The sequence below is a fragment of the Pezoporus wallicus genome, unplaced genomic scaffold, assembly GCF_028554395.1.
Source record: "Pezoporus wallicus isolate ANWC-B61680 ecotype Strahan unplaced genomic scaffold, APGP_CSIRO_Pwel_v1 contig_5416, whole genome shotgun sequence".
In the NCBI taxonomy this organism is placed as follows: domain Eukaryota; kingdom Metazoa; phylum Chordata; class Aves; order Psittaciformes; family Psittacidae; genus Pezoporus; species Pezoporus wallicus.
This window is the reverse complement of record NW_026642898.1, coordinates 143,376-159,792: the sequence shown is the minus strand read 5'-3', so window position 1 is coordinate 159,792 and position 16,417 is coordinate 143,376. Positions and strand designations below refer to the sequence as shown.

Genomic DNA, 16,417 nt, shown 5'->3' with positions numbered 1-16,417 from the left:
TCATGCACGGTACATGCGGTGCATGCGTGTGCACATGATCCGGGTGCACGGTACATGCGGTGCATGCGTGTGCACATGATTGCATGATGCGTGCATGCGTGTGCATGATCCACGGCACCATGCATGTTGCACAACACATGTTGCATGATGTGTGTACCATGCACACTGCACCATGCATGTTGCACAACACATCGTACATACTGCACACTGCATGCTGCACACATTGCACAGTGCATGTTCCATGATGCACGTCGCACAAGGCATGATGCACACTGCACATTGCACATTGCATGTTGCACGGTACCCACTGCACATTGTGCAGTGCATGTTCCATGATGCATGTCGCACAAGGCATGATGCACACTGCACAAGGCATGATACACACTGCACATTGCATGTTGCACATTGCATGGTACCCACTGCACACATTGCACAGTGCATGTTCCATGATGCATGATGCACAAGACATGAGACATGCTGCACAAGGCACGCTGCACATCACACACTGCATGTGCACGATGCACATTGCACACTATATGCTGCATGTCACGCGATGCCCATTGCATGTGTGTGACGCGTGCTGTACACTACACACGTTGCATGTTACACAATACACGATGCATGCTGCACAATGTATGTGCACGTTGCAGCCTGCGCAGTGCATGCTGCAGTAACACTGCGCACTGCATGCTGCAGGATGCACGCTGCACAAGTGTGATGGATACACGCCGCACACTGCCCATGGCATGGGCACAGTGCACGTTGCTCATTGCCCAATGCACGACACGCCGCAGGAATCACCCCCCGCAGACCCCCAGCCCTCGGACCCGCACCCAGCCCCACCGCAGGGGGAGCAGGGCAGGCTCACCGGGCAGGGCTCTCCTTCAGCTCTCCAGCACCCTGGCAGCAGCAGCAGCGCCATCACCCACATTGGATGCACTGTCCGAGGCGCTGTGAAGGTCTGGATGCTCTCTGGGGCTTCTTCAGTGCTCTGGGAGCTTCTAGAAACAATTGTAAAGCGCCTGTAGCAGAGCAGCCCCACGCACCTGCACCTACAGCCGGGGTCCATCCGCTTCAGCACCCTCACAGCGTGCAGGAGGGTGAAACCCATGCAGCTGCACTGCCCCGAGGCAGCTGGGACGCCTCACATCGCTGAAGTCACCTCTAAAAGTCGATTCAGCCCCGACCTCCCTGGAAACGTAGGGAAGGAGCCACGGCCGGGATGGGGGTGCTCCAACTGTGAGGGTATGGGAGCAGGGTCCGGCTCCAGCACTGCCTCGGGCAGACACCCGCGAGCCACAGGCACTGTGAGGGTGCTGAGGCGCTGGCACAGGGTGCCCAGAGAAGCTGTGGCTGCCCCATCCCTGGCAGTGTTCAAGGCCAGGTTGGACACAGGGGCTTGGAGCAAGCTGCTCCAGTGGAAGGGGTCCCTGCCCGTGGCAGGGGTTGGAGCTGGAGGAGCTTTAAGGTCCCTTCAAGCCAACCCAGGCTGGGTTCTGTGGTTGCCAACGGTCAGCTCTCTGTGAGGCTCAGTCCGTGCCGCAGCACAGCGCCGGCTCTCACCCATTTACTGCTCCTGCCTTTGCCTCCGTTACTCCCCCGGCTCCCCCGGGGCTGTTTCCGCCGCCGAGTTGCAGTTGAGGCTCCGGGGCAGGGCACACTCCGCGTGCCGGGACCGCATGCAGAGCAAGTCGGGGCATTGAACGCGTTTTCTACCCTGCTTCCTCACCGTCCTGCCCCCGGTGCGCTGCTTCCCTGGGTGGGGAAGGAGCTCAGCTGAGGAACCTCACCCGGGAGGAGAAGGGAGCTCGGAGGGGGCGAGGCAAAGGCTGAAACCTGCCCTTTGGGAGCCATAAATCCGCTCCGGGCCCCCCTCAGCTACAGGGGGGAGCAGGAGCCCGGCCTGAGGAGCGGCCCCTCCGCCGCCCGCGCCCTCACACACCACGGATTGCCTCAGGCATGGGGCAACAGCGGTGCCCACACACACACAAACACACACACCCCAGCCCCCGGGCCCTGCTCCCACCGCGGGAGGATGAAGGGGCCGAAGCGCCGGGGCTGGGCACGTACACACGGGGCCGGTGGGGCCGCGGGACCCGGCTCCATCCCTGAGGGAAGCGAAGGCCGCGGCTAGGCCCGGCGCCAACGCCGCCGGACTACAACTCCCGGCGTGCCCTGCGCCGCGCCATGGCGTCATCTCCCCGCGACCACGCCGGTCTCCATGGAGACGCGGGGCCTGCGCCGCCGCGGCCCGCCCGGGGCGCTCCCGGTACGTCCCCAGCTCCGGAGGGAGCCCGGGAGCCCCGGGACGGCGGCCGGCAGCGAGCGCTCCCCGCCCCGCCTCGCGGTAACCGAGCTGTAACGCATCCCCCGCCGCCGCCTGCATCGCGCAGCCCGGGAGCCCCGCGGGCGGGGAGGAGGGAACGGCACCGGGACCGGGTCTCGCTGCAGGAAGGACCCCAGGACCCCGGCCCCAGCACAACCCCCGCAGGTCGGACCGTGCCCAGGCAGGTGAACACCGGCCCCGCTGCGGCTGGGCTCCGTTAAGGGTGTCCACATGGAGCCGCGGGGGGGAACGGGGCCTCCCAGCTCTCGGAGCCATGGGTGCGCCATGGGCACAGCCAGAGGACACTGCTGGGGGAAAAGGGGCTGGGAGAAACTAAACCCAGCGCTTCCAGTGCCAGAAGCCGCCATTCAAATGCAAACTCATCCCAAATAACTCCAGGCTCTGTTTCCCTTCCCCAGGCAGGACAAATGGAGCCATTTCATCTCCCTGACCTCGGGCTCCTGACGGAAAACAAAGCCATTCAAAGGATCCTCTGCCCCATGGCTGCGCAGCTCTGCCACCTCATCCTCGCCCTGGAATGGGAAGACGGGATTTGTCCTGACATAGGGCAGGATGCAGAAACGTTGGCCAAAGCCACAGAGGAACTCGCTGCTGTTGCAAGGAGGTGGGTTTGGGGCACGCTTCCTGGGCAGATTTGGGGCTGGGAAGGGGCAGGAAGGGATGGCAAAGGAGTGGGAAGAAAGCCTGCCCCTCCTGCCTGCATCCCACTGGAGAGGTGGGGAACATGAGGGGGGAATTCCATTGGGAATGGAAAAGGGGAGCTGGGACAGAGCATGGATGTGTGCTCGGGGGGGGACGGACGTGGTGAGGTACTCACGGGATGGCAAAGGGCTGAGCACGGTGGATTCTGCTCCAGGCTGGCTGAGGAGTCCGGAGATGAGCTGCTGGAGGAGGAGACGCATCCTGCGGCCGAGGCCCTGGTGCTGGCAGGGAGGAGGGTGCTGCTGGCAGCCTGCAAGCTCCAGGGGCAGCCCCACAGCCCCGGCCCAAGGGAGGAGCTGGCAGTGGCTGCACAGGGGGTCCTAATGGAGACAGCGAAGGTAACAGTGAGGGGATGGGGCTGGAGTGAGGCGGGGGTGAGGGTGGGGATAGAAGGGAACACAGCACAAGAGGGACATGGAGCTGCTGCGAGGGCTGGAGCAGCTCTGCTCTGGAGCCAAGCTGAGAGAGCTGGGCTGGGGCAGCCTGGAGAAGAGAAGGCTCCTGAAGGGGAGACCTGAGAGCAGCTCCAGTGCCTGAAGGGGCTGCAGGAAAGCTGGAGAGGGGCTTGGGACAAGGGCCTGTAAGGACAGGACAAGGGGAACGGCTTGGACGTGCCAGAGGGGAGACTTAGGCAGAAGCTCTTCCCTGTGAGGGTGCTGAGGCGCTGGCACAGGGTGCCCAGAGAAGCTGTGGCTGCCCCATCCCTGGCAGTGTTCAAGGCCAGGTTGGACACAGGGGCTTGGAGCAAGCTGCTTTAGTGGAAGGGGTCCCTGCCCATGGCAGGGGTTGGGGCTGGAGGAGCTTTAAGGTCCCTTCAACACAAACCAGGCTGGGGTTCTACGACAGGAGCACAGCGCTGGGGCTTGGGGAAGCTGTAGATGGAGCAATGGTGGCTTCCTTACTGGGGGATACTCGCTGAGCAAAACACAGCCCTTCCCTTACCCGGGGGTCTGTGGTGCCACCTCGGCTGCACAAGGGATCAACCACTGAACAGGGGCTCCTGAGCCTTTTCCTCTCTGAGCAGTTTTCCTGCTGTTCCCTTCCTGGTTAGATCCTTCGGCTGGGACATGCTGCTGGGCAGCGGAGGATCCTGCAGGCTGCCAGCTGCCTTCTGGAGCGCCTGAGCGTGCTGCAGGGCGCAGGGGACAGGCCAGGAGCGCTGGCTGCTTTCCAGGCCTTCTCCGAGGCCCTGCTCCTGCTGAGCAGCCTGGCAGTGCAGCGCCTCGAGGAACTGGGAGAGTGTCCTCGACGGCAGGGCTTGGCTCGAGCCCTGCAGCTCCTGCAGCAGCGGCTCCCGCTGCTCCACGCAGCCAAGGACAGGGATCTCAGACACCCCCGGGATCAGCCAGTCAGCCCCTCCAAGGACAATGCCTTCCGGCTGGTGGAGAGGACCATCAAGGAGCTCACATCCCTGCTCAGCGATGATACAGGCAGCAAGGAGCCACGGGACACAAGCGGGACCTTCTCCCGGCACGTGCGCAGGCTGCTGGCTCTCCTGTCCCCCCCGGACCCCCTGCTCCTCTCTGACAGCACCTTCAGTGCTCACCTAGGAGCAGTTGTTCTCCACTGCATGCTCCTGGCAGAGGCATCCAGGCCAGAGCAGAGGCTGGACCTGGTCAGACGTTGCTGGGCTCTGCTGCGGCTGAGGAAGAGCATCTGCAGCCTGGTGGGGCAGCAGGAGCAGGGGCCAGGGCTGGAGGGGCAATGTCACAGCATGAGGGAGGAGGTGGAGAGCCTGGAGCAGGCAGTGCTCTCAGCCACGCTGTGCCAAGTCCTCGACACCTTCCCCGAGGGTCAAGAGCCCCTCAGGCTGTTGGTTGAAGGTGCCCTCAGCCTCGCTGGCCCCGGGTGTTTTCCTGCAGGACAAGGAGGGTTTCTAAAGCAGCTTCAGCCCCTCACTGCTGCCTTCTTCACGCACGCCCAGGGGATGCTCAGAGCAGCAGACTTCATCCTGGCTCTGTGCACCAAGCCCCGCACTGCTGCAGAGACCCAGGAGCTGGTGCAGCGCCTGAGGAGGCTCCTGGCCCACGTCCCTGCCCTGCTCACCGCAATGGGCAGCCCTGGAGCCCAGAGGAGTGCTGCTGAGCAGCTGCAGTCCCTGTACCTCGCCTGGGCTGGAACAACGCAGAGCCTCCTGTGGTGCTTCGAGGACACAGCCAGCACACGTGAGCTCCTCAAGCTGTCCATCCGGGAGATGGCCAAGGACCGGGAATGCTGCGAACGGGCCCTGGGGAGCCAGGACGCCGAGGGTTTCTCCTGGCACACAACCCACCTCTGCAGCTGGGCTCGGTGGGTGGTGGAAGCCACCACCAGGTCCGTGGACAAAGCCACAGATCCCATCTTCAGGAATGGTTTGCTGGTTTGGGTCGAGCAGCTGGCCAGCTCCATCCCCGAGCTGAAAGCGGCCGCAGCCCTTTGTGCAGAGAGAGCCTCCTGCCTCCGCACCAGGGATGTCTTTTCCAAGGCAGCGAGCTCCTTGATGGATGCTGCTCGGCGTGTCCAGGACGGCCTGGATGGGTCCAACCACCCGGACATCCTCAGCCCCCTGCGGGAACAAGTGCGAGGCGCTGCTGTTGCACAGGGGGTCGAGCTCAGCCCATCTCATGCCGGGCTAAAAACCAGTATGGATGAGGCTGTGCTGCAGGAAGACTTCTTAACTCCTCCATCTTCACCAGCAGGTAACTCACACCCAAGGCGAGGAGCCGCACACCCCGTGATCGCAGCCCTCCTGGCAGCAACAGGAGCCCACGACACGGCCTTGCTCAGTGCTGCTTGCTCTGCCTTGCTCGAGCTCTCCAGCGGCTGTGTGCACGCAGCGAAGGCAGCGCTGCCCCTTGCCGAGTGTCCCCACAGGGAGACCCTGGGGCAGTACCAGGAGATCGAGCTCCTGACCCCACGTGTGATCAGCCTGGCCAGGGAAGCAGCCCCAGAGCAGCGCCCTTGCCCCGCTGAACTTCTCCATGCGGCACTCACGCTCTCGGCAAGGCTCTGTGAGGCCAAGGCGGGCCTGGCCGCCGTGGCAGGCCCCTGGTACAGTCTGTCACAGCAAGTCTTTGCCTTCATCTTGGCTGCTGACTCCCTGAGAGGCAAACAGGCTTTGGATGAGACCATGACGGGCTTAGCGGGAGCGGTTCAGTTCGCAGCACGCGTCGCCTGCAGGGAGGGAAGCCTCCTTTCCCCTGATGGCTGGGAGAGTTTCCTGCGGGTCCAAGCCACGTTTTCACGTGCTCAGATGAGCACCGAAGCGTTGCTCGAGAAGGCAGCATCCTTTGAGAGCTCCTGTGTGGTGGGCAGGGCCAGGCTGGAGCTGCTCTGTGTGCAGTGGGCTGTGAGCACACGCATCCTGCTGGGTGCTGTGGATCAGTTCGTAGGCAGGGATGTGCTGCTCCTGGGGGAGCTGAGGAGCGCCGTGAGGAACAAGCTCTGCCCTCAGAGCCTCCTGGCTGCGGTGTCCGAGCGCTCCCTGAGGCTGCAGGAGGCTGCCCTGCTCTCCTCATCCTGCCCTGACTCCCATGGGCACAGTGAGATCCGAGTGCTCAGGGAGGAGATCCAGGTGCTGATGGAAGCACTGCTGGAGGCCTCCAGCACCCTCCTGCTCTCCCCACTGCCTAATGCCAGCCTGGGCGTTCGCTGTGAGCTCCTGCACAGGGATCTGGCCCTCAGGGCCAAGGCGCTGCTGCTCCACCTGGAGAAGGTCAACGCCGACCACTTGCAGGTGATCAGGGACGTTGTTGGACCTGCCCTGATGCCCCTGTCCCAGGAGGAGAGGGCAAGGAGCAAAGAGGCCTTTGAAGAGAAGGCAAACAGGCTCATGGCAAACGTCCAGTGGGTCAGAAGCACCCTCCACCACGTCCTGGGGGCCAACGTTCAACTGGAGTTGGAGGCAAACCTGCTCTCCATCGCAGAGCACCTCCTGGTCCTCACGTCCAACGCAGTGGGCAGCGCCAGGCAGCTCTTCCAGAGCCACCGGGATGAGGAGCATCTCCACCTGGAGAGCACTGTCTGGTGCTGGTCTGCAAAGGCACACTACCTCGTCAGGCAGCTTCAGGCTGTCCAGGGCATCGGTGGGGATGTTCTGGAGCTCATCAGACACCGCCTGCAGAACACAGGAGACCAGAGCTTCCCAAGGCAACTCAGAAGCACAGCCAAGCTCTTCCCGGCCCTGGATGCTCAGAGCCACGCCAGGTCAGCAGAGACTTGCCCAAGCAGGAGTGGAGGAGCAAGTGGAGCTGCCAGGGAGGCACCTGCAATGGTACAGTAGCTTTTTCCTCGCCAGCTCTGGCTGCAGGGTGATGGTCAGGGCTGGCAGCCAGTCCTGATACTCGCACCATGGAGTGCTAAGATAAGTGATGCTGCCAGGGACCTCTGGAGGTCAGTGGTGTGGCCCCGTGGTCACCTGCAGAGTCAGATCAGGTTCCTGCCTGCCTCAGTGCTGGATATCTGATCTGATGGCACTGCTGCATAAATAACCCATCTCCAAAGGGCTGTTCTGAAAAGCAAGGGCTCTGTTACACAGTCCCTGCCTGCTCCCCTCCCCTGTGGGGTACCAGCAACTCCAGTCCCACATCAGCCACTGCTGGCTGTCAGGAGCTGGCAAAGGCCTCAGTGCCCAACCCAGCTCACTCAGCAGGGGTGTAGAGCACTTCTCAACCACACATCTGGAGATAGCTCCAGGAGATGATAGCTCGAGGAGATGGTGGCACAGGTAGATGATAGCTCGAGGAGATGGTGGCACAGGGAGATTATAGCTCCAGGAGGTGGTGGCACAGGGAGATGATAGCTCCAGGAGGTGGTGGCACAGGGAGATGATAGCTCCAGGAGATGGTGGCACAGAGAGATCACAGCTCCAGGAGATGGTGGCACAGGGAGATGATGGCTCCAGGAGATGGTGGCACAGGGAGATCATAGCTCCAGGAGATGGTGGCACAGGGAGATGATGGCTCCAGGAGATGGTGGCACAGGGCACATGGAATTGAGAGCTCCACTGCAGGAGAAGGGCTGGTTGGGAAGGCAGAGCAGACCCAGTGAGGTGGTGGCAGCTCTCCCATCTCCATCCCTCACCAAAACCTTCTTCAGAAACACACAGGCAGAGACTTCTCAGCAGCTGCACACCTCAGGCACGCAACCCATTCAGGTATTGTCTTGACAGCACCACAAGGGTCCTGCCAGCACCTCCCCTGCCAGCAGCCCTTTGAAGCACGAGAGACAAAGCAGTGACACGGGGCAGGGTGGCCCCAGCAAGATGTCCCAGGTCACCAAGGACACGGCAGCAAGGATGCTCCACATGACTCAGTTCCTCAGGAGGAAGGGCCCCATCACAGTAAGGAGCATTTTCCCTCTTCCACCCCAGCACCATTTCCCCCCCCAGGAGCAGGATTAGGGCCAGTGATGGGGCTGCCCAGCACCTGCTGAACCCCCATCTCCCCATTACTCCACTCCTGTGAGGGTGGCACCAGCTCTATTTAGGCAAAGCACAAGAAATTACTTCCCCCGATTAGATGTGAGCTTGGCATCCAGTCCTTTCCCTGTTTGAGACCGTTACTGGGCTTCTGCTCTGGAGCCAGGCTGAGAGAGCTGGGCTGGGGCAGCCTGGAGAAGAGAAGGCTCCTGAAGGGGAGACCTCAGAGCAGCTCCAGTGCCTGAAGGGGCTGCAGGAAAGCTGGAGAGGGGCTTGGGACAAGGGATGGAGGGACAGGCCAAGGGGAATGGCTTGAACCTGCCCAAGGGGAGACTGAGCTGAGCTCTTAGGCAGAAGCTCTTCCCTGTGAGGGTGCTGAGGCGCTGGCACAGGGTGCCCAGAGAAGCTGTGGCTGCCCCATCCCTGGCAGTGTTCAAGGCCAGGTTGGACACAGGGGCTTGGAGCAAGCTGCTCTAGTGGAAGGGGTCCCTGCCCGTGGCAGGGGTTGGAGCTGGAGGAGCTTTAAGGTCCCTTCCAAACCATTCCATGATGCTGTGGCCTTTCCCTGTCTTGCAGGAGAAGAGCCTTTTTTCTCCTTCTTTCCCCGCCTCCCCCTTACTTCTCTCCTGTTTCAGAGCAAGGACCAGCTCGTTGCCTGCGCGAGGCAGATGGCTCTGGATGGGCAGGAGTTTGTCACCTTTGGCCGTGCCGTGGCCAAGCTCTGTCTGGACAGAAGGTGCTCCATGGAGCTGCTGCGTGCCACCGAGCAGGCCCTCACCATCAGCAGCCAGCTCGGCATCGTGGCCAGGTGAGGCACCTCTCCAAGGCTGCTGGGCTCCAGAGGTCCCTGGGGAACCTGGGTCTAGCATTAGAGCTCCCCTTCCTGTTCCTGTAGACAGCCCTTTCCTCCCCCATTTTCCCTGGAAACCTGCTCTGACAGTGCAGGGAATGATCTGGCTTTGGACCAGGAGTAACGGACCACACAGGGGGAACACACCAATGTTCTTCCACGCTTTAAAATGTCTCTGAAGGGTGAAAGCAGTCACTGCAGAGAGCAAATCCTCTTCTGAGCTGCTCGTGAGCAACACACAGAACCTGGTCCAGGCGGTTTTGCACATCCTGAAGGCAGCTGAGGCAGCGTGTATCAAAGTAAGTTCATGCTGATGACACCAGATGGGCTTTGCAAGGTGAGTCCGTGCTGGGGGGAGCTCTTACAGCCAAGCCTGGTGATGGAAGGTGGGAGCTGCCTGCTGTGGGACCTCTGCTTGCTCCTGTGATCCTATGTCCTGCCTCTGCCTGGTTTCCAAAGCCCACCACGCTTCTTTCCAAGCATCAATAGGCTCTGTCACTGCTACCAACTCTGAAGTCCTGTTAGCTCATCTGCCTCTTCATTTTTGGGCAGGGGAGCAGCAGCATCTCACTGGAAGCCTGTATTTGGAAATGGTCCATGTTGGTCTTAGCCTTTACGTTGTCTCAAGATGGGCTTCGATCAACATGCCCAAGAGCTTCCCTTGGGTGGCTAACTGATCTGACTGTACAGTTTGTGAGAGCAGCTCTACCTGAAAGCACTCAGGACCAAGCCCAAGTACAACCAGAGCCTTCTCTGAGGCAGTTTTCCATTCTGTGCCCAGTTTCCTGGGTATTCCTGCTTCTCCTGAGCTTTTTGAGTCTTTCTGCAAGAGACGTGTTGTTAGAGCCCATTGGATGAACATCAGCCAGGTGACAAAGCTCCTCCTGTGCTTAATTACTGTTAAGAGCATTATATATGGCCATTTCTCACTGATGTGATCCTGAAGGAACAAGCCACGCTCTTGTTTTGACTGTCCAGATTACAAATCCCTTTACAACCTGGCTTTTTCCCTTTGGGAACATCCCTAAACTGACTCTACTGCATTCCTTTTCTCATTCTATAAGCAGGTTTTTAAGCACTTTTAAGCATTTCTAAGGCATTAACAGGTAGAGAAGCCACAGTGGTCCTGCACACACTGATACACACAGACTTGCACATCATTTAGGGTATTTTAAATGAGTTCATATGCAATACATTAAAGCATGCATATATTGTGTCTGACAGGGTCTGCGCCAGCCCCCGCCGGACTCTGAGGAAGCAGCAGCAGCTGCGTTTTGCATGCAGTGGAGAAGAAACCTGTTCCTGCACAGAGCCAAAGAGTCCTTCACCTCAGACAGGGATGAACTGGGGCTGCGCAGGACTCAGGCCAGAGCCGAGCCCTCCCTGGTGGGGATGGTGCAAGACCAAGCACTGCACACCAAGGACACCCCTGAGCACCCAAAAGCTGTTAAAGGATGTACAATTAGGGTGGCCACCTGTGGAAAGAGGAAGGGGCTTGTGCTTCCTTTTGGTGAGTGAACAGAGAATGATGCCACAACACAGGGCAGGCAGCCTGTGATGAGGTACCTTCACTGTTACCACTTTCAGTAGCTGCCAGTTCCCTGTTCTTCAGTGCCCAAGATGTGAACAGAAGGAGGTAGGAACACACTGGTAGCGGCACCAGCAGATCTGGCTGGGGGGAATAAGCAGGGACAGGCCAAGGGGAATGCTTGAACCTGCCCGAGGGGAGACTGAGCTGAGCTCTTAGGCAGAAGCTCTTCCCTGTGAGGGTGCTGAGGCGCTGGCACAGGGTGCCCAGAGAAGCTGTGGCTGCCCCATCCCTGGCAGTGTTCAAGGCCAGGCTGGACACAGGGGCCTGGAGCAAGCTGCTCCAGTGGAAGGTGTCCCTGCCCGTGGCAGGGGTTGGGACTGGATGAGCTTTAAGGTCCCTTCAACCCAAACCAGGCTGGGATCCCATGAAGGATCAGGGGTTCTGTGAACAACCCAACTGCTCATCTCCCACTCAAGGAAGCCACCGAGCTGGAAGGTCCTTCTCAGGCCCTGATCTTTAGCACTTTATCAACCTGTTTTGCAACCATCCCTTTCTTCTCAGGGTAACAATCCTAAATACTGCACAGGAAGGGCAGCCAGAGAGGTAGAGCCCTGCAGCAGGCTCATACACTAAACATGAAGTCAGGAGGGTAACATGCACTACAGAAGCTGGAGGAAAGATGCACTGAATGAGAAGGAAGCCTAAGGGAGTTAATTCAGGCATCACCGAGATCTGAAACACAAACCAGGAGTGCAATTGTTCTGTCTTTGCAAGAATAAATGGATTTCATTTGCACTACGAAGGATTTGTGTTGAGTCTTTTCATCACAGTAGGGAAATACAAACCAGGATTTTTATCCTGGGGCTGCAAACCCCAGGCAGTGACTGAGCAATGCTCAGTCTTCCTGCAGTGCAGGATGAGCCAAGACCAGACACCAACATCTGACTCCTTCCCATCTCCAGGGCTCGGAGTGGGGAGCATCTTCCTGCGAAGAACTGAGACTTTCCTCCCCAAATCCCTCTCAGCCCTGAATAAAACACTCAGTGTATCACTCACCTCACAGCTATGGGCTTCTGGAGTACCCAGGACCAACAGCACCAGCCGCTCCCATTCCTGCTCTCCACTTCCATGCTTCCACAGCTCAGGGTGTGAGTTTCAAGCATCCAAGGGGAATGCTGCTCCATGCCAGCACGCTGCACTGGGGGAAGAGATAACACACAATGAATCCACACAGCAGACCAGACGTGACTTGCTTGGTGGCTGTAGCAGGACAGTCCCCACTGACAGCTCCAGCACCTTCCCTGTATCAGATAGCTTCACACTTGCACTGTAGGGATGGATCTTCTCTGTGTTTCAGGAGAGCAGCAGCAGCAGCACACCAGGGAATCTGTAAGGAATAAACCAACAAGCAGAGGTGGATGGAGGAGCCCAGCAGTATCCTGCAGCCCCTGGTGCTGTAGCTGGGAAATCCGATGGAGGCTGGATCTGGCAGGAGGAAGGAAGGAGGCAGTTACACATGGAGACAACAGGCTGCAAGCACCAGCTGCCCCCTTTCAACTTACCTGTGCCCCTTCTGTTCCAGAATGAATGGTATTGGACTGAAGATAAAGAGATAGCAACAGATCCCTGGGGTAGCAGCAGCCAGCATCCTGTGTCCCCTACCAGAACCCACCCTGCGACTCCCAAATGGGTCCATAACCAGACCGATGGCAAAGCACCCAATATCCTACAGTTACCTCAACTTTAAGACTTGCCATGTTGCTCTCAGTACCAAAGCTTTGCCTTTGGCTATTTTTCTAGTACTTCCATCAAAATCCCCACAAAGAATCCTATTTAACAATGGCATCAACACAGGGAAGTTGTAACTCCAGGTTAGAGCTGCACATCCTACAAGGATTCCGTGAAACCACCTCTTGGCTTCAACACCATCACTTCTTCCCTTTATTTCCCTATCAATCCATGTGCTACTTCCAAGCTTTTTCCCTGCAGTCCAATTCTGCTGGCTTGGGTTTTTGATGAAACTCTTAAACAGCCAAACTTGTCACAAGATGAAGCAGTAATAAGCAGTTACGCAGGACTGATAAACCACTTCAAACTAAGAACCAAGTTTCACTCCTGTCATCTCGTTTTCAATCATTTTGAGTTAACACAATTCAAAATATCATCATATTAATGCTATTTATCACTGGGACGTGATGAAGGCAAAGTGAAACCATTATTGCCCTTAGCAATGCCTCCTCTGCCATGTTTTGCACATCCAAACGAGACATTTCTATTCCTGCCTCTCTGGAACCCAAAACCTTGGAATCTGTGACAAAGATTGTGCTGTCCCAGCTGCAGGTGTGACCTTTGCCAACAGACACAGAGGCAAAGGTCCACTGAGGGAGAGCCGGAATGCACAGAAACATTCCAAGTGCTGGGGAAGCAGGCGGCGACTGAGGGCACATCTTTATTGCAAAGGAAGCCAGTGACAGGGGACAACGCTTCCTTCCTCCACAGCAAAAGCAGCCCAAAAAGGCCAGACCAAGAGGGGCTTTGAGGTCAGTTGTGCTCTCCGCATGCAACAGCTTCAGAACTGGAAGGACACGCATCACACTCCTCACAAGGATGCTGTATCGGAGGAGGAGAATGGCAACAACTCACCTCCAAGCCAGTGGCTGCGAGCAGAGCAGTGGGTTCATACCATGTGCATTGGTACAAGGTGTCAAGTCACTGTACCATGTGCATTGGTACAAGGTGTGTTTAAACCCCACGGCCTGTGACTGCACTCTGAGCCACTGCACTGCTCCTCCCCTGCCAAGAGCACAGCCACCACCAGCCTTTATCTGTACCCTTTTTAATGGTTTTGTTAAAAATGTCATAAAGACACCATGAATACAAGTACTGCAGTTACATCCATACAAAAAAAGCAATACAAATTAAGCAGCTGAATACAAAAATACATTGAAATACATGAACACCACAAGGTAACTCAGAGCACTAATCAGAGGGGTGGAGGAGTGGAAAAAACTTAAATAAAACCCTTTTCTGTATTAGACAACTGAAGTATTCTCCACTTGGAACAGGACCTTCCTTCTAGCTCTGTACTTCACAATTTCTTCTATATACAGCATAGAATAAAATACTTTTAAAAGATATGACATTTTTCATCCTCAATATGCGATATAGGTCTCTTTTACACTAAGGATATCGAGTGGGTGAATAAAAACAATGTCTCACGTGTACTGATCTGAAAAGGAGGAGCAAAGTTTTTCCTCTTGAAAGCGTTTCCGTGGGGTCTGGAATCACTCGTTGGGTTTGGCTTGATGTGTCCAGCAATCCTGGTCAAAGCACTCCTTGCCTCTCACAGTAAATGTACATAATATTGCTCGTGTCTATACAATCATACAAATGTGGCAATCAGATCTACATGGCCTTTATGAAAGAGACAGCTCACACATATACAGCTCCGGAGGGGGGCTTCTTCATGGCTTATTTACAATGAAAGTGCTTGAATCAGCTCTAACACGATACATGGGAGGGGAAGGGGGTTTCTACATGTCAATTATTAGTCTTCCCTGAACTTGGAAAAGTATTTCTATAGAAAATACCACAGCTTTGCAAACACTAGAGCGGACTGGAGGACTGCATGTGGTTCTGAGATTAGCAGCTGAAAAGTGTTGAGAATTATAATTTACAAATAAATAAAGCAAAGAGGTAAACCAGTTACAAAACAGCAGAAACCTGCAATATTCACAACGGTAAAAAGACTCGATCGCTAACAAAAGGGGGAAGCAGTGGGGTCAAAAGTCTTGAAAACATCTTTTAAGGACTTGTCATCTGATTCCCCATCGGGATCGGGCTCCGGGGGCTGAGTTCCCTGCCCAGGCTGCCTGACCTGCCGGGGGTCGCTGTACTGGGGTCTGATGAGCCCCGACAAGGCCTGGATGGGCAGGTTGTGCACCGCCGGGGCAGCGCTGGAGTGTTTCGCCTGAGGTTTGCTGCTGCTGCTGCTGCTTGCTTTATCCGGAGCAGCTTCCGTGGAGCTGGGTCCTTCCGGGGCTTTCTCCTTCTGCAGAGATGAATCTTCCGGGGCACCGGGCTCGTTTTTCCCGGAATTTTTCAAAATGCTCTTTTTCTGGCTCTCTCCATTCTCTCCCGAAGCCGCTGGAGCCGCGTCCAGCGTGGAGCTGTGATCTCGTGGGTCATACAGGCTGATACCGCCCAGGATGGAGCCCGGAGCTCCCAGCCTCCCCCCACTGGATGCCAGTTTGGGAGCGTAGGGAGGCAGAGCATCCGGCTCAGGTTTAGCAGTGGCAGCCTCGGGGGGCTGTGAGGAGCCAGCAGCAGACCTGGCGAGGCGGGGGTCAAACTTGGCGGGGTGCGAGGGGTCCTTTGCGACCCCATGATGCGTGTCTGCACTCGACAGTCTGTGGAGCCTGGGATCAACGTTCTTTTGTAAGCGGGGATCTCCCAGCTTGCTGGAGCTGCTGGCATGGGAATCTGCAGCAGGATCCAAGTAGCTGCCCCGGGCTGCTAGGCTGTTCTTTGCCTTGGCAGCCAGGCGCGGGTCTGCCGGCGCAGCGCTCGCATGGGCATCGCTCTTCAAGCCTCGCAGCTTGTTCAGTCTCTGGTCAGCAATGAGGGGAGGGAGAGGTAAATTGATTGAAGAGACGGGGTCAGGCTTAGGCAGAGGTATGGGGAGCAAGTCCTCAGGTGCCCATACAATATGCTTAGCAAAGTTTGGCTTCATGAGGGTAACATCCATCTTAATGTGGCTGAACTGCCGGAGCTGGGATCGCGGGTCCCTCAGCGTCACGCCAGGCAAAGGCTCCAAGGGGATGAGGAAAGCTCGCTCCCGCAGCTCTCTCTCAGAGTCCTCTTCATCATCATCCATCCCCTTCTGCTTGGCCTTGCCCCCAGCGTGGTGCAGCTCAAGCTTTGCTCCCCCAAGGGCCGAGCTGCCGTGAGCACCTTCACTGACCTTGTGCATCCGGGGATCCCGCACGAGCCGCGGGTCCAGGGAGCCGGACTCCGAAGGCTTCCGCGGGTTGGACCTGGGAGAAGCCCTCAGCCTGGGGTCAGCAGCCTGGGGCCCTGCTCCCTTCTCCTTCGCCAGGCGGGGGTCAGTGGGAATTCCAAGCATGTGCTGCTCTGCGGAATGTTGCTGCCGATTCCGGAAGTTTTCACTTTGTTTCTTTAGGGTTTTTAGGATTGATTTAACGCTGCTCCCCTCCTCCTCCTCACTGCTGGAATACCAGTTGACGTTGTCATCTGAAAACCACCAAACCAAGGTTAGTCAAGCAAACAACCACCGGGGAATACAGCCCATTCATTCACATGAAGGGTAGTTTCTGAGCAAACTGAGACTGAAAAGACCTGATATTAAATCATCTCTCCCTGTATTACAATAACTCTCATCTGAAATGACAACAATCCAGTTCAACAAAGAACTGACATAACAAAACCCAAGCTCTGCTGTGTTCTCTCTGTCAACATTAACTTAGGAAAATAACCTGTTTCAAACAATTATTTCCACCAGCACTAATAAAAAACCCATTTAAAATGTGAGTCTTGGTGAAACTGCTCTTCATTGTGGGATGGCAGAAT

General features: G+C 57.2%; 3 protein-coding genes across 8 annotated transcripts in view; 2 read left to right on the top strand and 1 right to left on the bottom strand.

Annotated features, from left to right (window-relative positions):
- The first annotated feature begins 2,751 nt into the window (after nucleotides 1-2,751).
- Nucleotides 2,752-6,232, top strand: LOC130611912 (uncharacterized). The gene is made up of 4 exons (XM_057433154.1): nucleotides 2,752-2,951; nucleotides 3,204-3,387; nucleotides 4,101-6,079; nucleotides 6,172-6,232. Exons 1-4 carry the CDS (start codon nucleotides 2,755-2,757, stop codon nucleotides 6,230-6,232), a joined length of 2,421 nt encoding a protein of 806 aa, XP_057289137.1. The 5' UTR covers nucleotides 2,752-2,754.
- LOC130611890 (uncharacterized) lies at nucleotides 6,202-11,626 on the top strand. 6 transcript variants are annotated; one of them, XM_057433106.1, is made up of 5 exons: nucleotides 6,202-7,301; nucleotides 8,199-8,369; nucleotides 9,083-9,255; nucleotides 9,479-9,596; nucleotides 10,522-10,866. In XM_057433106.1, exons 1-5 carry the CDS (start codon nucleotides 6,282-6,284, stop codon nucleotides 10,813-10,815), a joined length of 1,776 nt encoding a protein of 591 aa, XP_057289089.1. In that variant the 5' UTR covers nucleotides 6,202-6,281; the 3' UTR covers nucleotides 10,816-10,866. The 6 variants fall into 6 exon arrangements, with proteins under 6 accessions (XP_057289089.1, XP_057289093.1, XP_057289092.1 ...); XM_057433110.1 differs by having other exon boundaries at nucleotides 9,479-9,634; nucleotides 10,522-10,658; XM_057433109.1 differs by lacking the exon at nucleotides 10,522-10,866 and adding an exon at nucleotides 10,365-10,464.
- Nucleotides 11,627-13,648: 2,022 nt separating this feature from the next.
- ZC3H6 (zinc finger CCCH-type containing 6) overlaps nucleotides 13,649-16,417 on the bottom strand; it is a 28,245-nt gene continuing 25,476 nt past the window's right edge. The window contains exon 12 of the mRNA XM_057433100.1: nucleotides 13,649-16,081. Within this exon, the coding sequence (XP_057289083.1) occupies nucleotides 14,586-16,081 (1,496 nt within the window). The 3' untranslated portion in view covers nucleotides 13,649-14,585. The remainder of the gene's footprint in view (nucleotides 16,082-16,417) is intronic.

Coding starts and splice junctions, on each gene's coding strand:
- LOC130611912 (XM_057433154.1), top strand. CDS start 2,755: ATGGAGCCATTTCATCTCCCTGACCTCGGGCTCCTGACGGAAAACAAA. Junction 2,952..3,203: donor CTCGCTGCTGTTGCAAGGAG/GTGGGTTTGGGG, acceptor ATTCTGCTCCAG/GCTGGCTGAGGAGTCCGGAG. Junction 6,080..6,171: donor GCCGCCGTGGCAGGCCCCTG/GTACAGTCTGTC, acceptor TGACGGGCTTAG/CGGGAGCGGTTCAGTTCGCA.
- LOC130611890 (XM_057433106.1), top strand. CDS start 6,282: ATGAGCACCGAAGCGTTGCTCGAGAAGGCAGCATCCTTTGAGAGCTCC. Junction 9,256..9,478: donor CAGCTCGGCATCGTGGCCAG/GTGAGGCACCTC, acceptor ATGTCTCTGAAG/GGTGAAAGCAGTCACTGCAG. Junction 9,597..10,521: donor CTGAGGCAGCGTGTATCAAA/GTAAGTTCATGC, acceptor TGTGTCTGACAG/GGTCTGCGCCAGCCCCCGCC.